At 38.7% G+C, this 25,238-nt stretch overlaps 1 protein-coding gene across 2 annotated transcripts in view; it reads right to left on the reverse strand.

Moving 5' to 3' along the window:
- BORCS7 (BLOC-1 related complex subunit 7) overlaps window positions 1-23,565 on the reverse strand; it is a 157,473-nt gene extending 133,908 nt beyond the window's left edge. For both annotated transcript variants that reach the window (XM_090373446.1, XM_090373445.1), the window contains exons 1-2: window positions 23,094-23,565; window positions 7,500-7,562 (exon numbers count right to left, since the gene is read on the reverse strand). In XM_090373446.1, the coding sequence (XP_090229572.1) occupies window positions 7,500-7,562; window positions 23,094-23,234 (204 nt within the window). In that variant the 5' untranslated portion in view covers window positions 23,235-23,565. The remainder of the gene's footprint in view (window positions 1-7,499; window positions 7,563-23,093) is intronic.
- Window positions 23,566-25,238: the final 1,673 nt, after the last annotated feature.

Genomic DNA, 25,238 nt, shown 5'->3' on the forward strand with positions numbered 1-25,238 from the left:
GCGGGGCCTGGTCCCACTGTATAGAATTTAAAAACTGTCTGAGACCACTGTAGTCATCTTTACGAAAGCAATAACCCTTCCCTTATCCTTGATGGTAATTACATCTTCAAGTAAATTCCACATCAAATCACTGTGATCACTGCCACCTACTGGTTCTTTTATCTTCAGATTCTTAATAATCAGTGCTGATAATCAGATCAAGAGTATTACTCTTTCTTGCTGCCTCTCTAACATGCTGCTGCAGAAAACAGTCATCCAAAAAAGCCTTGCTACTGTATGAGTGACCAACTCACAAGTTCTAGTCAATATCTGGAAGGTTAAAATTATAAGATATTCTGATTTAGCAGCTCACTATTTCTCTGTACAGCTGTTCATTGTACTTATTCGCCATTAAGCCTAAAACACACTCCTACTCTCAATTTTTTTCTTTCCTAGTGCTTATGTCACACCAAACTGACTCAAGAGTGCATTTGCCATCAATGTCAACTGGATGCACTGCCTTTATGGTAGTAATATGTTAAGTACTACCAAAAGAAGGCAATGCCACCCCATTATTCACTATGGCTGGGGCTAGTGTTTTAAATAGTACATTTAGGCTGATCAAAGAATGTTTACCATGCTTTGTCATAATGAGACACGAATTAAAACATGTCCTTTGAAACAATGATGTTGCTAAAAGAGGTTTCAGTAGCTTAGTTTTGGTCAGTATTTCTCAACTCCATCGTGCAAGACACCCTTGTACTACACATACCATAGTTAAAAACATAACATGCTAAGAGTGATTACTATTAATCTTAAAAAACAATTTTGTATTTAATTTGGCTGCATCTCTCAAAGAAGCTTAGGGTTGCTTACTGATTGAGAATGGGATGGTGGCTGCAATCTACTTCACTGCTATACAGTTCACATTACCACAGGAAATATTGCTGCACCATGACACACACTGAATCAAACATTAACTCAGTTTGATTGACAGGTGCCAATTAACAAGAGTTGTGGACAGTTCATCCATTTGTGTAAACTGTTTAGAGGTAGATACTATATGATAGCTACCTTGGGGAGAACTCCTGAAGGTCCCTTAGTCTGTGTTAATGAAACCTGGTAATCAGTCCAATGACTAATCTATCGCTGCAAAATTCAGGAACTACCAACAGAAAAAGGGACACAGATCTGCTCTATGAACATTTTAAAATGGATTAAATTGATCTGTAAAAAATAACTGACACAATTGCGAAACTTTTGACAAAAGGTCAAGGTTTGCAAATGTGTTTGCAGTCTGGATTTAAGCTGATTTAGACAATGTTTGTTTCCAAACGTTCTCATTTTTTTCCTTTCTCTAAATGCCTGCAACTACATCCACCAGAATTTCAAGCCAGTTCAGATTGGTTACACAAATTTAAAAATAGATATGGGAATTTACTGAAATCAATTTTTGGTCAAAGTACCAGCATTAACAATGAAAACTTCAGTATCTGGAAAGGGAAGAGAATGAAAATATTTTTAAAAAGAATGTTTTGAACAGGCTTTTGAAGGAATACAATCCAAAAGATATTTTAATGCATAGAAAACAACAGCATATATATATACACAGTGCTTTTTTGGGACAGTACGCAACGGTACGGCATACCGGCACCTTTATTAACAGTGATGTGTGATATTTGGATGCAGTGCACTTCAAAATTTGTTATATTCCATAAATTTTTTCACATGTTTACCTACTATTCAAATAAGCTTAAAATTATTTAACTCAAGTTGCATTTTTTACTGTCTATTGTTAAGATATTATCTATATAAAACTGTATAACCATTTTTATAATTCTAAATTACTCAGTCGGACCTCTGTTTAACAAAGTCCTTTTATAGTGAATTATTTTGAATTCCCCTTGGAAGTTACATTTAAAATAGTTTCCGTTGAGCGAAGAAAATTTTCATATAGCGAACGGATTAGGAGAGAATTAACTCAGTACGCACTGTTCGCATTTCTGGCCTTCAGTCAATTTAGGCAATTAGTGTTGCTGCACGAATTAAGAGAGCTAAAGCATTCTACAACTTAGTGGTACCTGGTAAAACCTATCTGACCACCTGTCCCACATACAGAGGAGTCGCGCTAGTCAAGAGTGAGCAGATCAAGGTGTATTCCCAATGGGCTCTGACCTACCTTCTACTGCAGTGGTGTCCAACCTTTTCCCGTACAGGGGCCTTATTCAAAAGAAATTCAAAGTTAGATTTCTTTAGTGTGTTACATTTTCCATATCTTCTTGCATGTAAAAGTAAAATTGAAAATATTCAAAAATTTTATTAAGTACAATACACAATTACATTTACTGAACAAAACATTTAATGAGAAAATGTTTTTGATAAATAACAAAATTTAAAATGCTGTTTTAGTTCACTTTCCTCACGTTGTTGTTGTTGTTTGGTTTTTAGGAGCATTAGCAACTAAGGCCATATTGCTCCGGGATATGCAGTGGTCATTCCCTGACCTTTCTGCATCCTCCGTATTTGGTGGTGACGGGCTCGAACCCCAGTCTAATCAAGAAGCGTATGCTACTCACTGCTGCTCCTTCCCACCTGGCTACAGAGGCGCCCTTTCCTCACGGGCTGTAGGTTGGACACCTGTGTGAATCAACAGTAAGCGCCCCGTTCGAGAATTAGAAAAGTGATTTTCTTTTACCCCGACAAATAATCATCTGTTGTTTCGCAGAAGTGCGTTATCCAAATTTTTCCGTAAATTTTCCCTATCTCTGTTTACATGGTCACACTACATGAATATCTGAATGACACTGACATTTCGGACAGTTTCAAAAAAAAGAAAAGAAAAAATTCAAATTTAAGAACCAGTGACAATACCGACGACAAGAGAAGGAAAACAAGGACAACGAAGGTATTCTTCTAAACATGAATTGTTGGCATTTGGTGAAAAGTTAGAAAATCGTCAATTAGGTTACAGTTAAATGAAAGAGATGCAATTCGTGGATTTTGGGGATACCTAATTGATAAGGTTTCAGAAGAATTGAAGCATTTAATAAATGCTCTGAGTACGATACCAATTTCATCGAGTGAATGTGAACGAGGATTTTTACAAATGAATCTGATTGCCAGCCCAACCAGCGCTTCGTTGATGACAAAAACAGTTTCTTTACTACTGTTTCTTAAAATTGTATGCCCACCGCCTGATCCGCTTCAATCCAGCAAAATATGTCGATTTGTGGCTACTTCGGAAATGTCATTTAGCAACTGACACACAAAGAGGAAGAAAAGAAGTCAGCATAGGACAGGTGTCGGCAACCTATGGCTTGCGAGCTGCATACAGCTTTTTTAACACGTAACTGCAGCTCTTTAACTTTACAGCTCACGTGAAGCACAGTTTGAAATGGAGTTAGAGGACTTAAAAATCAAGGACATGTGGAGGGAAAGACTAAAATGTCTTAAAACTGAAATTGAGGATTTGGAGAGGTAAAAGGCTGCCCTTGCAATTCTACACAAATGGACAATGATAAATGACTTTAAAATGCAGACCAAATTGTGTTCGATGTGCGTAGAGTAGCTTACCGGACCCATATATCAAAATTGGAACACTTGGAAAATTGGAAGTGTTGTGGAGGTTCGTTTTTTTTTTTTTTTTTTTTTGGTAGTTGTTGGCACATCGGCTTCTGTGGCCATAGTGCACCTCCCAAGGTTTTTGCAGTACTTTGATCCATGCCCGAGGCGGGATTCAAACCCGCGACCTTTGGGTTGCCAGGCAGGCACTTTACCTACCTGGTACCTGGTCGGCGTGGAGGTTCGTGAGCCTCAACACAAAGACTTTGAACTGGTGATGTTCTATATGCACCTAGGGCTATCCCAAGAGAAGAATGTTGGATGGGTGCAAGATGGGCCAAGGTGCTCTCCCTAGCTGAGTCATAAACAGGTGCTCTGTAGTCTAACCGAGATCTAATTAGAGATTTATATAAGTGGAGCAGACTATAACGATCGGCACCCCAAGATGTACTGGAGATGACCCGGAGTATATTCATTTTCTTTGTGCAAGTGGTTTTTAGATACTTGATGTGCTCCTGGAAGTTTAACTTCTTATCAAAAATTAGCCCTAGGAGGCGAATACTGTTCACAATTGGTAGTGGATGATCGGCCAAGTGCAACTCAGGCTCAGGATGCATTGCGCGCTTGGTACAGAAATGTATAGCTGTAGATTTGTGGCTTGACAGTTTGTATCCATTTTGTGCAATCCATAATTCAATGTTATTAATGGATATTTGTAGATGCCTCTCAATATAGTTCATATTCTGGGAATGGCAGGATATGGTAAGATCATCTGCATAGAGATACGAGTCAACAGTATTTGGAATGCTGTTTGTGATGTTGTTTATTCGTATTGCAAACAGAGTGGCACTAAGAACGGAGCCTTGTGGGACTCCTTGAATGTATATCTGAGATAAAACCTGTCGGTACCTCACTTGGAAAGATCTGTGCTGAAGGAAGCTTTGAATAAAATATGGTAAATGGCCTCTCATATGAATAGAATGGAGATCTCTTAGGATACCGTAGTGCCATGTGGTATCAAAGGCCTTCTCTATATCAAGGCATATCATGACGAGATGTTGATTTCTGATGAATGCATTTCTTATGTTGGATTTGGCTTTGGTCATGAGGTCTAGGGAAGATCTATTCTTCCGAAAGCCAAACAGATTATTACTTACTGATTAATAATCAGTATTATTATATTATTATTATTATTATTATTATTACTGATTATTATGTTTTCGGATTCAAGGTACAAGGTGAGTCGATGGTGAACCATTTTTTCCAAAGTCTTACTCAGGCAGCTGGTTAGAGAAATTGGTCTATAGTTGTTAGGAATCGAATGGTCTTTTCCAGGTTTAGGTACAGAAATGTGCGTAGAGTATGTCGCCAGGAAGTATGGAATATATGTTCTGAGAATATTCTATTGTAAAAGTTTAGCAATGAAATTAGTGATTTCTGATTGAGGTGTTGAATCATTATATTGTAGACTCCATCAGGGCCAGGAGAGCTGTTTCTTGAGGTATATATAGATTCTTTCAGTTCAGATATTGTAAGTGGTTGGTTATACGTAAAAGGACATGTAGTTTTGAAGTTTAGTTTCCTTTTCTCACCTTCAGCTTTGATTTTTTGAAAAAATGGTTGATATGCAGTTGAGGCGGACAATTCACAGGAATTGTCCGTGAACCTGGTATTTAAGGATGTGTCATTTAAGTCTCACTATTACTGAGGAAGGAGGAAGACACCTCCGAAAGCTCTAGTGTTTTTTATCGTCTTTTTATCGCTTTTATATTTATATTTTAATGCATTTTAACTTATTTACTTATTTTACTTTTGTTATAGTTTAGTTTTTTGTAAATGATTAAAAGTCTTTTGTAAATATTATTTTACAGTCTTTTCTATCATTTTATTTTATTTTATTTCATTATTCAACCAGTCATAAACGGTTGGTGTGTGTGTTTAAAATTGGTAGTAATTCACAGGACACCGTTCCTAGGGCATTGGCAATTTCATCAGCAGATGAGATCTCCTTCCCATTCCAATTAATAATAGGAGAAGGCAACTTATGATATTTACCATTTAGTTTCTTTATTTTTTCCCAGATTATTCAGGTATCAGTACCTTTGTTGATTGAGGAGGCAAATTTTATCCACAAGTCTTTTTTCGCCTTCCACCGGATATAACGAGCTTTGGCTCTCAGTCTCTTGAAGTTAATAAGGTTGGCAGTGGTGGGATGTTTGTGGAAGGTGTTTCATGCTTTGTTTTTTTCTCTCTTCGCTTTATTACAATCACCAATGCACCAGTGATTGGTATGCCGATGGTTTCTTATTTGAGACTGTGGGATGGCGGCTTTTGCAGCTGTTAGTATCTGCATTGTGATATGATCGGTGACAGTGTCAATAGCAGAAGACTCTATGGTGTCATCATCAAAAGATACATGACTGGTAAATTTCTTCCAGTTTACTTTGGAAAATTTCCATTTTGTTTTTGTTTTAGTTTGTTTGGAATGGGTGGTTTGAATACTACAGATCAGCGGATAGTGGTCACATCAGCAAGAGGTCTTAAAGTTGGCACCAATGATTTAAAGGCTCTTCTTTTATTAGATAATGCTCCTGCTCACCCAGTTGCTGAGAAATTAGTCAGCAGTGATGACAAGATCCATACCATGTTTCTCCTTCCTAATACAACCCATGGATCAAGAAGTCATAGTTTCATGCAAGAAGCTCTACCAGCAATGGTACCTGAATGAAGTTTTGGTCATCATTGAGGAGGAAGTAGACTTAACTGAAGACTCTGCAAAACATAAAAAATGATAACATCAAATCAGCAATTTACAACTTTGCTGACTCTTGGAATGATGTAAAAACCACCACACTCACTCATAGCTGGAAGAAGTTACTTTTTGACAGTGACTCTGATATTGATTTTGAAGGGTTTGAGCCTGCCAGCTTCCACCATATGCTGTGCTGTATGGGAGGGAGAGTGACCTCGACACCAGAGAAGATTGCTGATGAAGAGAAGGTGACATTGAAGGGGTGCCCAATGATGAAGAGGAAGTAATTATTAACAAACCAAAAAGGACAGCAGTACAAGAGACACTTGATCTTGTCATTCAGTATGTCAGCCTCTCAGACAACAGTGAAATCCAGCTCCATTACCACCACTTATTTACGTTAAGAGAAAGTGTCACATGGGAGCAGTATAAGGGAGGTAAACAGATGAAGCTGGACACATTCTTCAAACCTGCTGTTGTTCCTGCCCCATCTTCGACTCAGCCTGCCTCATCATCACAGCAGGCCACTGACACAGAATTAATTATTCTGAGTCCCACTATACGATCACAGCACAACAAATTCAGTTCTATCTCCATCAAGGTAACAGAAAACAGTTTTTGTAACATTATTTATTTATTCTAGTATATTTATTTTTACATACTGTACTACTTACACTGCTTATAAGTAATGTATAATGCATTGTGTGTATACTACCTATTATATTAACCATGTTTACTATGGGTACTAAACAGTTAAATGTTTCGTTAAATATTCATTTGGAAAATTCAGACTCTTCGGTTTTTCAGAAAACCCTTCCCCCCTATCAATCCACAAAATCAAGGGTCTTCTGTAGTTAAATAATATGCATTCAATGAAATTATACAGCATTTGAACGGACATAATTCACATAACAAAGGCCATAGGAGCTATTATACAGTAATAATAATAATAATAATAGTAATAATAGTCTTTATTAAAACCATTATGAATACTGTTTTGAAAAATTGACTGTGCAATCAGTCTAAACATAAGCTTTATTCTTCAGTAACATTCTGTATAGCACATTAGTAATAGATGTGATACGGTTTTTTTTTTCTTTTTTTTAATCAGTCAGTTACCTTTCCACATCATACCATTAAATAATTAAATCCACATTTAACATTTGAAAATATGGTTGCAAGAAATTTCTACATTAAATCCACTTACATTTTCAGAATTGTCAACAGCATACTCCAGCAATGCAAAGTTCCTAGCTGTATGCATCAAAGTCTGAAAAAAAAAAAACAACCAGTAAAATATTTAAACTTTTATCACCATGTTTTTTTTTAACTCTCACTTGCCCCCTCAACAAAGATACTCTCATTGTGATTCTGTGAACTGCTTTTTTGTTTTAATTTAATTATAAAATTTTTTCAGCTTTTTATTGGATTGAATACACTGGTGTTCAAAGACAGTGCATCACCTAGGAATTTCACATTTCTATCCCTTTTTCGCCATAGTATGTTACTTTAATGACTACCATCACAAAGAGAAATAAACAAAAGATATTTATTAATAGTTAAGGCAAAGCTAAGTAATATTTGACAGGTGCTCTCAAAATATTACTAAATGTGCATTTGCAACCTTTATACAACAGTTTTGGTAAACACGACAATTATGGCTGAAATGTTACAGAAGCCCTCAATTTGCTTCAGTTTATCATTTTAAATGGAAAACAAAATGGAACGTTCACCAGGTGCAAACTAATATTTAGTTGAACTGCCTCTGGCCCTGATGACAGCAGCACACCGTCGAGGCATTGACAAGATCAATTTCTGAAGATAATCAACTGATAGTTTGTGGTTCCAAACACGAATTATGGCTTCCTGAAGTTCACAAAGGGTCTTTGGTTTCTTTCCGGCAACTGCAGATTCCACATGATGCCAATGGTTCTCTATACGATTCAGGTCCGGGCTGTTTTCCCGGCTAGCTAAGAGTTGTAATGAACCAACCATTTCTTCTTCCAGTTGTAATGAACCAACCAGTTCTTCCAACCATTTTCTCACCTGAACAAATGTAAACACATTACTGTGAACTTCTAATGCAGAAATGAAGCTAAGGTAGCTACAGAAGTGCCTACTTACACTTTTTGCCCAATGACAAGGAGCAGAGTTGTCCTGAAAGATGCAGTTACTTGGCAGGTTGAAATGGTCTCTAATGGTTGGTAGCAATTTGCCTTCCGATATAGCTAGGTATCCATTGGCATCTACAGAACCTTTTATAAACTGCAGGTGACCTACTCCACAATACGAAATGTACCCCCATATTTTGGCTCGTAGGGAATTTCACTGTAGGCACCATACAGTCTGGATGGTACACTTCATGTCTACGACGAATCATCTCCCCCATCAGAGCCATGCAGGTTGAATTTCTTCAAATCCGAGAAAATAATCGACTTCCACTGTTCGGGGGTCCATTTGACATAAGCCTTACACAAAATCAATCAGGACTTTTTCATTTTTTGTGTGAGGAGGGGGCTTCTTCTTAGGACGACGGGCTAAAAGTCCATTTTTAAGAGGAATCTTCTGACTGTTACTGCATTTGCTACCACTCCTGCTTCCCATTCTATTTTCAGCTCAGACAAAGAAGCTTTACAGTTTTTAAGGCATAAGCACTTCAAAACATGGTCCTGTTTTGGCATAGAGACTCCTTTGCGTCTGGTTCCTTTTTTCCTATTAACAGAACTAGTATTCTTGAGTTTAGAAAGAAATCTACTCACTGTCGATTGATTACAAGACACTAAGCAATATGACAGAAAGAACATCCTTCCTCACATAAAACAACAATAGCACTCTTTCTTCGTGGTGTCAACTGCACGTAACTCACCATCCTGACACAAGCAAGGAATTACTGCAAATCTTGCAAAGCATGCTTATATAGCTGAAAGCAACAGCTGATGCAATATTATGTCGTCACCTATGCATGTCAATCTTATCTGATGCAATCTGTAAGAAATACTGCCATATATTTAAGTTATTCGGACGACAATTAAAATTTTAAGGGGTGATGACTTTCTTTGAACAAAAGTGTACAACAATCTATTAATTTAAAAAATATGAAACAAAAATAACGAGAGAATCCGATGATGATCATGATGATAATAATAATAATTATTGTTATTATTATATTATTATTCCCTGATTGGGGGTTCCACCTCATGACGGTACTGCTACCAAGTACACAGGGTGGTTGTTGTTTCGTCTGGTGTTACTGTTAGTCGAGGAACTCTATCCTCCTACAAGTGTACAGGATTGCAACTTTCTGGAATTCTTGTAGGTGTTCATTGGAAGATCTACTGCTGCTACGCTATTATGTAGGGGCTTTGGCACCATACTGGTGGTTGATACGATGACCGGGATAGTCATTACTTGTTGCATATGCCACATCTTTTTGATCTCCAGTCTTAGGTTAATGTACTTCCTGATTTTTCCTCATGGGTTTTTCTGGAGGTTGCCAGTGTTGGGTACTCTTATGTCAATCAAATAAGTAGCTAGCCTTTTCCTTCTTGTCCACAAGCGTTATGTTTGGTCTGTTGTGTGGAATTATCTTATCTGTTATTATGGCACAGTCCCAGCACAGCTTGTGGGTAGGGGTACTGCCAGTGTCAATCGTTTCTGAGGCCAGGTGGCATCATCGACATGTGTCATCTGACACTCCGTGCTCCTTGGCAATGAATTTTCTATAATTTCTGGTGTTGATTACGTGGTCTTGGATTGCAAACATGACTCCCTCAGTCTCAGGGGAGAGTGTCCTGCTTGTAAACCATGCAATGGAAGCAGTTTTATCTGTGATCTTGATGGAGGTCATTGTAGTGTCTGCCATGGAGTATCTTCTTTGCCCATCTTTCTAGCTTTGTTTGTGTGTCTGGGTGAGAGGGGGACTCCTTGCTTAAGTTCAGTGGGGTATACCGCTTGCCTATCTTCCTTATGGTCTGGTAGAATGCTGCTGTGTTTCTGGAAGTAACCTTTCAGATTAATTGCTGTTTTCTATTGCTCAATGAGGTCTATTAGGCCCCTTCTTTCCGATCTATTGTCAGTCTCTCCACAGCTGACTTCAAGTGGTGTTGGCGGCTCTTGGTCATCGTTGTCCTTGTCTTTCTCATGATATCCTCCAGCTGGGTGTTAGCCCAATCTGTGACCCCAAAGGAGTATGTTAGCACTGGGTGTGTATGGCATATAGGTGTTATGGCTTTAACTTTGATCCCTCCATTCAGCTTTGCTTACAGCAGGCTTCTGAGTCTCTGATGGTATTTTTCGGTCAGGCAGGCCTTGATTTCCTTGTGCTCTAACTGCTGAGCCTGCATCATCACAAGGTATTTGTAAGTCTCCCTCTGTCATTGTTGCAATCTCTTTACCAGTCTGCAGCTGGTATTTTCGGCTGACTAATTTTCCCTGGTGCAATCCATGTGTCATCAATCATTTGTCTAGACCAAATTCTATTCTGATATCATTACTGAATTCTTCAGTGATCTGGACTAGTTACTGGAGTTGCTTCTCGGTTGCCATGCAGAGCTTGATGTCATCCACATACATCAGGTGGGTGAGAGTGTACAGGTTCTGCCTTCCTTCCTTCTTTGAGGTTATATCAGTACTTGCTGGTGTTGAGTATGGCAGATAGAGGGTTAAGTACTAGACAGTTAAGGGCTCAGGGCATCTCCTTGAAAGATTTTTCTCCCGATGGGGATTGGTCTGTTTTGATGTTCTCGACCTTAATGGTGGTACTCCATTTTAGCATCACTGTTTACTTCAAAAAGGAGGATCGAAGAGCGACACAAGTAATTACAGACCTATTAGTTTAGCTTCTGTTCACGGAAAATTAATGGAGGCACAGTTAAAGAAGCACTGCAGGATCATCTAGACAAGACTTCAGCTATAGCTCGGACACGGCATGGGTTTGTTAAGGGGAAGTCTTGTCTGATCAATCTGATTGGATACTATGACGTGCTAACAAAGGAACTGGATGCAAAGAATAATTTTGATATCATATATTAAGATCTTAGAAAGGTTTTTGGTACTGTTGCATATGGAAGACTGCTGCACAAATTGGAGCAGTGTGGCATTGGAGGCAAATTGCTGATATGGATAAAGGTATGGTTCAGTGGGAGAAGACAGGGAGTGGTACTCAATGGACACTGCTCTTCGTGGACTAATGTTATTAGTGGAGTCCCCCTGGGGGACTCCACTAATACACTGAACAATGGACCCAACACTGAACCCCAGGGTTCAGTGTTGGGTCCATTGTTGTTTTTTGTATTTATTAATTATATTGATGAGGGTATATCATGCTTAATGTCCAAGTTTGCAAACGATACAAAGGTGGCAGTGTTGTTAATGACACTAATGACAGTACGCTGCTGCAACATTCATTCTCTTTCATTCTCTACAGTGGTAGAGAATGAAAAGGCCCTGGGGGTAATTGTGCAGTTAGTTATGAAGTTTTCTGAGCAGTGCAGATGATCTGCAAGAGTAGCTCATGGTGCCTTGTCAATAATATACAGGAATTTTTCTAGCAGGGATAAGGAGGTGATTTTCCCCTTATATAAGGCAACGGTAAGGCCACACCTTGAGTACTGTATACAGATCTGGAAGCCTCATTTTAAGATGGATGTAAAGCTGGTGGAACGAGTACAGAGAAGAGAATGGACTTTAGGGATGGTCAGAAAAATGGCAATTATGTTTTAATCCAGCAAAGTGTAAGGTATTACACCTGGGGAACAGTAATCCCAAAATACTTCATACACTTGGTGGAGTTGAACTACAGTCCATAGTAGAGGAAAGAGACTTGGGTGTTACGATACATTCAGACATGAAATTCTCTGAGCTTTGTAGACAGGTTGCAAAGAAGGCTCATGGTATCCAATTGATGATTTGTCAAACAATTGCCAGTAGACATAAGGACATCATAATTCCATTATATAAGGCTATTGTTAGACCACACTTGGAATACTGTGTTCAGATATGGAGACTACATCTAAAGAAAGACTGTGTTTCTTGAAAGGGTCTAAAGATGTGTAACTCACGTGGTGAGATTGGAAAAAGGGCGTCCATACAAGGAAAAAGACTTTGAATATGTGGGTTGTAGAGCTTGGAAATTAGGCATCTTAGAGACTTGATTGAGATGTTTAAGGCTCTGAGAGAGATAAGTAAAATGAATGAGGACGAAATTTTCACGGTTATTAATGATTCTAGAACTAGGGTCCATAATTTCATGTTACGACGGGGGGGGGCGGATATTTAGACTGGATTGCAGGAAGTTTTATTTTAGTCAGCGAGTTATAAATTACTGGAATAAATTACCTACATAGGTCTTAGAGGCTGACAGTTTGTGGAAATTCAAAGGTCAGCTGGATAATTACCTATGGGGGGAAGGAAATGCATGGGTCATCTGTTTCCCTTTCTCTTTTTTATTATTGTATTTTATTTTTTTTTTTTTTAGCTGGTGCAGCATAAGCCATAGGCTTCCTTGCACCTTGAGGCCATTGCTAATATTTCCCACTTTTCAGTCTGATTCAACTTAGTGCAACAGATTTCTCTAAACTACTGATCTTTCAGATTGGGGAACAGTATACTCTTAGGAATGCTGTTCTGTTTAGCAAGTACATTACAACTCATGCCATTATCTACAGTTAGTAAAATCTTAATTTTGTCTGCAACTGGCACAAGAAATGGAATGCAGATGAAAGAACCAACTGATAATGAAGTGGACTCCTAGTCAAAGTTAATTTCATCATGCCAATGAGTGATTTCTCAAACTTTTGAAAGCAAACCCATCATTAGTTTTAAAAAATTATTTGTTCTTTCACTTTGATATTCTTGGCACACCCAAGGTCCTGAGCTGGATATCATCATTCATCTCTTTCTTGGTGATTCCCTTCTATTTCTGACTCTTGTTCTCTCTCTCTCTCTGTCACAGGGTAGCAGAGATGAGAGAAATCCCAGGTGCCATCTGACACAAACCTACCTGTGTCACAGGGTAATTCAGATTTTTTTTTTTTTTTTTGGCTGGTGCAGCATAAGCATCAGGATTCCGTGCACCATATAGATAATAGATAATAATAATAATAATAATAAAAGGTACGCGATGGCCCAGTGGTTAATACACTGGATTACCAGCCTGATGGACCCAGGCTTGAATCCCACCTTGGTGGAAGTGAAGGCTCTATTATGCTGGGAGACCGATATAATAATAATAAAAAAAAAAAAAAAAAACCCGCAAAAGTTCCTCCATTGGACTTATCTTCCCTAAGGTCAGAGTGAATGGTTGAGGCAGGTGGTGGCACCATCTGGTGTCACTTGCAAGAACTAAAAAAAACACTGGACATAAGCCAAAACTAAACAAGTCCACCTCCATAAATGGATGATGTCACAGAGAAATATTAATCACATTGCAAGTGTGGCGCAGGATAAAGTCACTCATATTCAGGCCTTAGGCAGAGGGGTTGGCTCGAAAAGTTGGAGACAGTCTCCCGAGCAAGAGAGTGGAGCAACTGGCGCTGTTCCCCGTATGGCTACCACAAGAGAAGGGCAAGATTATCCAGCCCACCAACGAAGTGCTTCCTGCGCAACAGCAGTAGTGACTACCCAGGAAGGAAGAAGACGCCAACGCATGAAGTGGAGCATCGAAATGAATATGTACATCATACGAGCATACTATGAAATAACCAGGCTAGAGACCGATATATACCAAGTCGCGATATATATATCGCGACTACATACCAAGTGGTTGGAACAATTCCCGCTATTCACCAAACAGCGATCAGCGGACCAAAGAAGGACCATCATCACAAAGAACCTAATAGCTCCTGCCATCTTAGAAAAAATCAAGCAGGATGTGAGCGATTAACTACAAAGAACAAAGGATATAGTCAATATGGAACCAGAGGAGGAACAGCAAGAAGAAATACAGCCCAAAGTAGCCGAAGTGGAAAGAGATGAAGTCATGATATCTAGAATAGAAGACGAGTAGAAGGTTTTAACAGAATTCTAAAGAATGGACCCCACAATGACCTATGTGATACCAAAGCAGAGGCCTAATGGAACCCCGTGGAGAGTCACAGACCACCACAATCAGCAAATAATACCACATTACCTCAACAAGAATGGTGCAACACTGGAGGCTATCCATACTGTGCTGCCATAGCAGCCACTAGGATTAATGGAAGAGAAACTAGAGTCCAGTAGCAGAACTGAAAACAGAAAGAACTGCCAGCTTGGGAAAGAAGACTACAGCAGAAGATAGAAGAATTAAGAGTCAAGATAGGCCAATTGACCCACTACCAACGGGGTAATAGGAGTAAGAAATTGATTGGAAAAGTGAAAAGCATCCTCAAAAGAGACAGCATCCACAGCAAACACGAGACCAGAAATCGGAGAATAGGAGAATATTTAGACACACTGAAGCAGAACCTCCTCGCACTCAGCAAGAAACTACCCCGATACAAAGAGAGCTCCCAGAGGAAAATAAATAACCAAATCTTTGATGAGGACCAAAGAACCTTCTTCAGGAAACTGGGGAAAGATGAGAAAGCAGGAAATGGACCACCCGAGAAGACGACGATCGAGAGTTCTGGGGAAATATCTGGAGCAGTGAAGAAAGAATAACAGCCGAGCCCCCTGAATAGAAGTAGAATGGAAGAAAACCAAGGATGAACAAGAGATGAGAGCGTGGGAGATTCGAGAAGAAGTAAAACAGTCAATCAGGAACACCCACAACTAGCGAACTCCAGGAATTGACTACATTCATAATTACTAGTACAAGAATCTCACTTGCACACACAAGCACCTAGCAGAGCAGTTCACTTGAATGATAAGGCCCCCAGAAACAATCCCGAAGTTTCTCACTGAAGGAGTCACATAACTGAAGCCTAAAGATGAAGATACAAGAAACCCAGTGAAATACAGACCAATCACCTGCCTCCCAATGATTTACAAGATTCTGACTAGCTGCATAACCAAGAAGATATCAGACCACTTAGAGAATCACAACATAATGGCTGAACAGCAGAAAGGATGCAAGAAGCAATTAACTATAGACATTGCAGTTATGTAGCAAGCCTACAAGAAGCATCGCAACCTATACACAGCTTACATCGATTACCGCAAGGCCTTTGACTCCGTACCTCATAGCTGGCTAATAGAGACCCTGAAGACAGTCGATACAAGGTCAATCCAATAGTGCCAAACTTCCTAGGAGCAACAATGGCGAAATGGAGTACCACCATTACGGCCGAGAACATCACAACCAGACCAATCCCCATCAGAAGAGGAATCGTTCAGGGAGATGCTCTGAGCCCATTGTAGTTCTGCCCAACACTCAACCCATTATTCCACCAAGCTTAATGGCAGAAAGTATGGATATAACCTCAAAGAAGGAAGAATGAACCTGTACACCCTCAACCATCTGATGTACATGGATGACATCAAGATCTACGTGGCAACTGAGAAGCAACTCCAGCAATTACTCCGAATCACAGAATTCAGCAAGGACAACAGGATGGAATTTAGACTAGACAAATGCAAGACCCATGCACTACACCAGGGAAAATTAGTCAGCCAAAACTACAAGCTTCTGACTCATAATGAGATCGAAGCTATGACAGGAGAGACCTACAAATACCTGGGGATGATGCAAGCTCAGCAGTTAGAGCACAAGGAAATCAAGAAGTGCCTGACCAAAAAATATATCATAAGAGACTCAGAAAGCAAAATTGAATGGAGGGAACACAGTTAAAGCCATAAACACCTATGCAGCTCCAGGACTAACATACTCCTTTGGGGTCATAGATTGAACTAACACAGAGCTAAAGGATATTGTGCGAAAGATAAGGACAATGATGACCAAGAGCTGCAAACATCACCCAAAGTCAGCAGTGGAGAAACTAAAAAAAAGCTCAGAAAGAGGAAGGAAGGGGCCTGATAGACCTGAAGAGCAACAGAAAACAGTGGTAGTTAACCTGAAGGATTACTTCGAGAACAAACACAGCACCACTCCACCAGGCCATAAAGAAGATAGATAAGTGGTATACCCCATTCGACCTAAGCGAGGAGTCCCCTCCCACCCAGACGGCACAAGATATGAAGCTAGAGAGATGGGCAAAGAAGACACCCCATGGAAGACACTACAATGACCTCCATCAAGATCACACACTGCTTCCGATGCATGGCTCACAAGCGGTATGCTCTTCCCCGAGGCTGAGGAAATCACTGGCCATCCAAGACCAAGTAATCAACACCAGAAACTATAGAAAATGCATCGCAAAGGAGCTTGGAATGTCAGATGACACATGTTGAAAATGCCACCTGACCTCAGAAACAATCCAACACATCACATGGGGCTGCATGGTGATCACCCAGACTGAGTACACTCATAGATTCGACTATGTAGCCAGGATAATACATCAGAAGCTAGCGAGGAAATACCAGTTGACCAAAGAAAGTGTACCCTACTACAAGTACGAACCCCAGGCAGTACTAGAGACCCCAACCCACAAGCTGTACTGGGACTTTGCCATAACAACAGATAAGACCATCCCACACAATAGACCGGACATAACCCTTGTGGACAAAATGGAAAAGGCTACCTCCCTAATTGACATAGCAGTGTCCAACACTAGCAATGTCCGAAAAATCAATGAGGAAAAAATTAGAAAGTACACGAACTTGAGGCATGAGGTCAAGGAGATGTGGCATATTCAAGAAGTAACGATCATCCTGATCATCGTGTCAACCACTGGTATGGTGCCAAAGGCCCTACATAACAGCCTGGCAGCAATAGGTCTCCCAGCGAAAACGTACGAGGAACTCCAGAAAGTCGCAATCCTGAACATCTTTAGGATAGTGAGAGTATTCCTCAACAAACAGTAACACCGGACATAATAACCACCACCCTGTGTACTTGGTTGCCGTACCCGTCACGAAGTGGAATACTCCAATCAGGGAGAAATAATATAAGAGCAACAATAATAATAATAATAATGATGATAATAATATATATTGTAATAAAAACAAGATAAGAGCAGTGCAAATCTTTGGATCTTTAGAAAGAATTCATTCATCTTTCAAGGTCATTATAACAACCTTACAAGATGAATTGAATTGTCATAATGAATGTAAAATAGCATTAGATACATGGGGAAACTAGCCAGGACATATCACATGGTTGTTATAATATGACGGGACATTAAAATGAGTCATTACGGAGAGCTTAAACTGTATTACCAAGGAAAACTTTAGTTCTGATATCTTCGAGGTGCCTACTTTACATCTGCAAAGAGATCAAATTGAGGTAAATGTTGATTGCATTCTTACTCTTCTTAGAAATGGGGGACATTTAAGCTGACGAAGGATGGTTACAGGATGTATGTGTGGAAATTAGCTTTTCATCCAGAGGGTTCACTGTTTAATTGATGGATCAAGGTTCTATCTAGTGTGTTGGAAGTCACACTTCATTACTTTTTGTTCCGTTATCATTCTGGATATTCCCATCAGCGGTAAATCATATTATTTCTAATTATTATAAATAAATTTAAAGGGAGGAGGAATTATTAGAGGAGATGGTACAAGTGATGTGGAAAGCATCAGGGTAGTGGAGAATGAAAAAGACCTGGGGATAATTGTACAGTCAGTTATGGAATTTTCTGAGCAGTGCAGACAGGTTGCAAGGGTTGCTCATGGTGTCTTGTCAATGATATACAGGAATTTTGCTAGCAGGGATAAGGAGGTGATTGTCCCCTTGTATAACGCAATGGTCAGGCCACATCCTGAGTACTGCATACAGGTCTGGAGGCCTAATTTTAGGAAGGATTTAGAGCTGCTGGAACGAGTAGAGAAGAGCAAAGAGATTAGTGAATGGAACAAAGGACTGCTCTTACAAAGAAAGGTTTAAGTTTTGCAAATTACAGTGTCTGGAGACTAGGCACCTGCAAGGTTATCTGATTGAGGTGTATAAGGCTTTGAATGGTTTGAGCATGCTCGATGCTGATGGGATTCCTCCCCATGCTCAGAATAATCACCTGAGAGGGCATAAATTCAAATTGAGGAAAGACAGTTGTAGGATAGATATGTGGAAGTTTGCCTTTAGCCAGTAGGTGGTTGATTGGTGGAACAGACTTCCATCTTTTGTTGTGGAAGTCAACAACTTAAATAAGTTCAAGGCAGAACTAGACAACCATTTGGAGTGAATGGATGGGCGAAATGGGAAGTTTTTTTTTATTTGGCTGATGCCATATAAGCTTACTTTCTTACATCATATGCCCCTATTAATGCTAAGTTCCCTCCCCCACCATTTTGAGCTTAAGCTTGCTTCCTTGCATTATCTGCCAATACTAACACCATTTAGGGTTTTCAGAGAATTTGAGACTGCATCAAAAGATGAGTTTATGTCAATTTGAATTTTAGCAATAAATACTTAAAATATGGGGTTTGTCTTTAATAAGTTGATCACAGACAATCTTCTTTAAATCCCAAATGAATTTTATTATTTGGCCTTGGAAAAACCAATCACTAGATGGATGCATCTTTTCCGATTTCTACTGTTTAGTAGCTTTCCAATCTGATATCTTTAAATGTATTGACATTCAAGTGATCAAGTGATTTCTGCCTTTCAGCATATCTCAATCTCCTTGCAGTTAATGAAATGTTGGATAAAATTCTTCTTAAAGTTTTAACCTCTTTCTGGTGAAACTATTTTATTCACTATAATATTCTATCTCCTTAAACTGAATCCCATCTCAATAATTTGATACATGAAGTTTATTCTGATTACAGAATAAAGAGAGACTATTCATGCTGGATATTGCAGCTTAATTATTCAATATGAGTCTTAATTATTTCTTTTTGGTACATTTTTGCATATGGAGATTCACTGCTCAAACTGCTTTTTTTATTGTACAAAATGGAAGTTTATTTTTTCCTATCAGTCCATTATAATTATTCAGTAGACCAGTCTAGGACTTCCTCGGTGTGGTACTCTTTCTATGTTATTTTTTTCAGTGATACCAATTCCCTTTCATCTGTCCGTGTCTAATTTTCTGACTTATGCCAATGTTATTTGTTCCTTCTTCTCAGTTCCTTTTTCAGCTTCATTCACAAAATCATTGGAAAATTATGGTTCAAATTTGCTGAATTTTTTTTACTGATTATATCAACCATTTTAGTTTGTGCATAAATCCTATAAAGTAAAGTACAAGTATTTGGTTTTGTCTGTCAGTTCTTACAGTTCATTCTTAGATTTCTGCATTAATGTATTTTTTCCTCCACCAACCCTATCAAATTTTTGGGTTATTCTTACTATAAACTGTTTTGCTTCACATTGTATGCAATTACATTTATCATTTTGAAGGGACTTTTTTGCCTCTTTCAGCTAGATATGGTACTAATTTCCTTTATGTTATTTTTACCATCAGCTTTTCAGTTTTGGTGATGTGATTTAATCATCAGTTTTCAGAACTTCACTCAGCACTAGATCTTTTGTTTGAGGTTATAGTGCACATATTTTTAGAGGCTCTGAAAATAAGATCAGGAGGATCCTAGACTAAAAGTAAATGATTAGTTTGGTTACCTTGACGTCCTGGAGTAAGTGAGCTTTGGTAAATCTAGCCTTGACTACAGTCCATCCTTGAAGTTGATAATCTGATTAAGACACCTAAATTTTCAAAAACAAATTGTGCAAAAATTTTGTCCATCTTAGCTTGTTGGAATATGAGGAAACTAATATGCAGTGACTTTTTTTTTCACTGTGGAGATATATACAATGGAGACTGCCAATGCAAATTAGACCTCAGCTATGCTCTACACTTTTCAAACCAAGAAAATGGTGAATGGTATATATATATATATATATACACATACATACATACATACATATATATATATATATATATATTTTTTTTTTTTTTTCACAAAGTTCTCTGGCACTTTTTGATTAGTTTGATGTGAATCAGATCAGCAGCAGTTACAACTAGACCACTGTCATTATAACGACAGTAGTCTAGCTTACATATGACTGTATAATGTGCTTGTGTGACATATTTTTTACTTTGAGAAAGCGTGTATTTTTGTAAACTCCCTGTGTAATAATATATCATGGGGTACTGGTCCAACACTGCCTCTAAGAGGAAAATCTCTCATAGCTGTGCTGATAGTGTTCTTGAGAGGTAAACAGAACTATGTGCCAGTAGCATCCTGATTATCCAAAAAAAAAAAAAAAAAAAAATTAATATCCAAAGGTATAAATTAATTTTTCGGTGACAATCAATGCAATTTATTCTTTTTTATTTATTGAATTCATTACAGGTCTAATAGAGATAGATGTTTCTAACCATAAAATGTGGGGGATACAAAATGGCAATCAGTGGGAGAGTGAGCTACAACATAATTTTTATTATGTTTAGAGCTTTCAACCTTTAAACATACATCTTTGAATATTTTAAATTAAAAGGCACTCATTTGGATTTTTCTGCATTTAAGTTCAGGATTTTTAGGCAAATAAATGTTCATGATATCTAACAAATTTCAAAAAAATTACTTATTCCTGGCTTGTCTACCTGGCTCCTGGTATTGTCACATTGTCCAGTTTTTCTTGTTCAAAGTCAGTGGTTTTCAACCAGGGTGCCACAACAACATTCTTGGGGTGCTGTGTAATTTGTGAAGTTTAAGATACTTAAAGGTTTAAGTTACTTAAAGTTTTTTTTTTTTTTTTTTTAATTTATACATTTATTTCATTATAAAAAGGTGTACAGTATCCACTGTACCATATTTTTTAATTTTGTGGTGATCTATAATTGATCTTTATTTAGTACCTCTATATAAAGGATAAAATTATTATATAAGTATATATTAAAAGGTCAAAAACCACTGTGTTAAGTATTTATTTTGGCCTAGGGGTGCCATGAAAAAATTACTGGGACACTAAGGGTGCCATGAACCGAGAAAGTTTGGGAACCTCTAGTCTTGGAGCATTCCTAGGGTATGTGGCACCCACTTGCCGATTGCAATTTGGCAATCCCCCCTTTGCCTTTAGCCAGCAGGTAGTTAATTGGGGGAACAAACTTCCATCTTTTGTTGTGGAAGTTGATAGTCTAAATAAATTTAAGGCCAAGCTGGACAGGCATTTGGAACGAATGGAAGGGTGAATTGGGAGGGTTTTTTTTTTTTTGGTTTTTTTTGACTGATGCTGCATAAGCTTCCTTTCTTGCATCATATGCCTCTACTAATACTAATGCTAAAATTTTCTTCATATGTGTATGAATGTTTCGGGTTTTCAGCCACCCCTTAAACGTTGAGGCACAGGGGCAGTGAATCCCTCTTGCACCCTGGAGACAGCCTACCCCTATCACAGTCCATAAAATTATAAAAATTTACTTCAACCTACCTTTTCTAGGTCCAACCTAGAAAAACTAGGTTGAAGTAAATTTTTGAGTTCTTTTCCCAGATTTCAGAACTAAACGTCTAGTCTAGTCAACCTACATAAGTTTATCATCTTTAAATTTGGTATTTCATAAATTAATAGCTACCTCGAATGTCATTTCCACTGGCTTAGACATTACAAGCTTAGGATCAAGTCCATTATTGTTTTCTGTATTTATAAATAATATTGATGATGGTATATCAAGCTTAATGTCCAAGTTTGCAGATGATACAAAGGTTGGCAGGTTTGTTAAGGACACTACTAATGCTATGCTGCTGCAACAGGATCTGGAACGGTTGAACAGATGGGCTGAGAAGTGGCAAATGAAGTTTAACATTGACAAATGTAAAGTACTACACATGGTAAACAGCAACCCCAGAGCAACATATCAACTCTGTGATACTACACTGACAGTGGTAGTGAAAGAAAAGGACCTGGGGGTAATTGTGCAGGCAGATATGAAGTTCACTGAGCAGTGCAGACGGGCTGCAAGAGTAGCTCATGGTGTCTTATCAATGATATACAGGAATTTTTCTAGCAGGGATAAGGAGGTGATTATTCCCTTGTATAAGGCAATGGTCAGGCCACACCTTGAGTACTGTATACAGGTCCGGGGGCCTAATTTCAAGAAGGATGTAGTAGCAGCTGGAACAAGTACAGAGAAGGGCGACAAGATTAGTGAATGGAACAAAGGGTTGCTCTTACGAAGAAAGGTTTAAGTTTTGCAAATTACAGTGTCTGGAGATCTGATTGAGGTGTATAAAGCCTTGAATGGTTTGAGCATGCTCAATGCTGAAGGGATTCTGCCTCTTGCTCAGAATAATCACCTGAGAGGGCATAAATTCAAATTGAGGAAAGACAGATGTAGGATAGATGTGCAGAAATTTGCCTTTAGCCAGCAGGTAATTGGTTGGTAGAACAGACTTCCATCCCTTGTTGTGGAAGTTGATGGTCCAAATAAATTTAAGGCTCAGCTGGACAAGTATTTCGAACGAACGGGGGGTGAAATGGAAGGGTTTTTTTTTTTTTTTTTTTTTTTTTGGCTGATGCTACATAAGCTTGCTTTCTTGCATCATATGCCTGTGCTAATGCTAATGCAACGTTTCTTTATTGGCTCACAGTCTTATTTTAAACTTTGGAGTCCCCATCAGCTCGAGGAACTAAAGTAGTTGCACCACAGAATGATACTCCCCTCATCAATCCTCTCATAAATTAAAAAAAAAAAAAAAAAAAAAACACAGGATGCATGGTCCAAAATAATATATCCAGGCCACCTCAAAATTTCTGAAAATCTGTGAAATATTAACTATTACTAATAATAACGTAACTCTATTCCAGAACTGGCTACATATTTACCTCGTTGGTCTTGGAACCACGAATAATTTGCCTAGCCAGAGAACCCGCACTATTTACATTTACTTGAATCCTGTCCGCTAAGCGCGCCTTCGATTCAACGAATAAACTTCTAGCACTTGACGCTGTGCTTGGTGCAGTCATCACGCTTTCTTAAATTTAAAAATTAAGCGTTTCACATACACGTTAACGTAAAGTAAACTAAATTGACCAAAAAAAAATAAAAGACCATAAATTGAAATAATTGATTTCCAGGCCTTCTGCACTCAAAATCACGAAATCCGACCTGCAACGACCTCCAAATACACGACTAACGATACGAGATCACAACAGTCTATAGGATGCAGTAAAATTGGATCATGAAATACACAGTAATTCCATCTGATCTACAATGAAATCACAGCTGTGGTTTTATCACTATTAAAGTGGCCGTAAGGTTAGAATCTCTGATAGTGACAATGACCTGCAGTAGTCATGAACAATCGAAAAATAAATAAATAACTGTATTTTTGTATGTACAATATACGACCGTATAATATTACCACAGAGTAGTAATACTGTATATGTATACAGTCACACAGAGTACTATTCCTTAAATCGAGTCGAATCTCGTTGTCAAGAGACCCACAAAGTAGTAATATACTTCTCTGTGAAGAGACAAGTTTTCACGTTTTGTAGTAACGAGGTGTCCTAAAAGTCAAAATTTTACCGTTTTTTTTTTTTGTTTTTTTTTTTGCTATTTTTTGGTACATATTATATATCTAAGAATAATAATAAATAATAATAATATCAAAAATAAACATAAATTTAAAATATAAATTAATAGAATGAAATAATAAAAAGAAAAAGTAATAAAAACAAAAGCCGTGTCTCACCTGGTCCTGGTACTGAGGGAGGATACCAGAGCCATGCTGGAAGCTTCAGGCACCCATGCCATTAGTGTCCTACAGGAGTGGGCCGACAATAAAAACCTCTGCATATCCTCTACCAAAGCCAGTTCAATACTACTGAAAGGAACCCTAGATACACAAAGTGGAACATATTGCTTCCCTGTGCCTAGATATAAGGAGACCCACCTGACCTATATTCAAATAAAGATTAGAGGATACTCTGCCCTACTTGTGAGGGTCGCCTGCAGGGACTGGGGCCGAAGAAGAACCCTCAAATTATTCTACAAAACTGTCTTCCTGCCTGCCATTACGTACGCTGCCGGCGTGTGGTACCGAAAGGCCAACACCACCATTAACAGAAGAAAATTGGAAACCCCGCAGTGGTACACTCTACTAACAATCTCAAGAGCTTGCAACACCGTAAGGACACATACGAATCGGGCCCTAACGGGGGCTCTTCCCCTCGGCCTGGAGATTGCCTGCCGTGGTCTAGTATACCAACTCTCCAAAGGAAGAGGAGCTACCCACTTGAACTTCATTGTGGACTCTGCAAATGACTCCAAATCAGAAAGTAAACGTCTCTCCATATACCTCCAGCAGGTTTGGCAAAACTGCTGTGGCAAGTATCAAGCAAGGGTGAAATTACTAGAAACAGTCTCTCCCGGACTCCTTGTTACCTATCTGCTAACTGGACACGGAGCTATAAGAGACAAACTCCAAGGATTCGGATTTAGCAACACCCCCTTATGCCATTGTGGCCAACAGGAAACATGGAAACACCTAATGTACGACTCCAACTGTACGAAGACCTCCACTGCCGACTCATAACCAACACCCAATTAATAATACAATACCAGGAGCAGCTCCTACTGACTGAAGAAGACACCTACAGTGCTTTCATCCAGTTCGTACAAGATCTCTTCACAAGAAGAAGGATGTTCCCACAACTACCCGGCATGAACTATAGAAAATCACAGCATGGACTTTATACCAAAATAACACCGAATGGCATAAACTGCCCGCAAACAGACTACCACACTGACAGCTTCAACTGTAGTGAGTACAAGAAACAAGAAATTAAGACGATATGGTCGGGACTAGTCCCATGAATGACTACTAAATAAATTGGACCTTTGGATATCTTGGACGGCATACCATCCCATGAGTGACCTTCGACCGACTGATGACACAAGCCATGTTGGCATTATTATTATTTTTATTATTATTATTATAATGTCTAAGGTGGCACCTAGACTTC

Source organism: Mastigoproctus giganteus, chromosome 5, assembly GCF_048544385.1.
Source record: "Mastigoproctus giganteus isolate SK-2022 chromosome 5, ASM4854438v1, whole genome shotgun sequence".
Classification (NCBI taxonomy): domain Eukaryota; kingdom Metazoa; phylum Arthropoda; class Arachnida; order Uropygi; family Thelyphonidae; genus Mastigoproctus; species Mastigoproctus giganteus.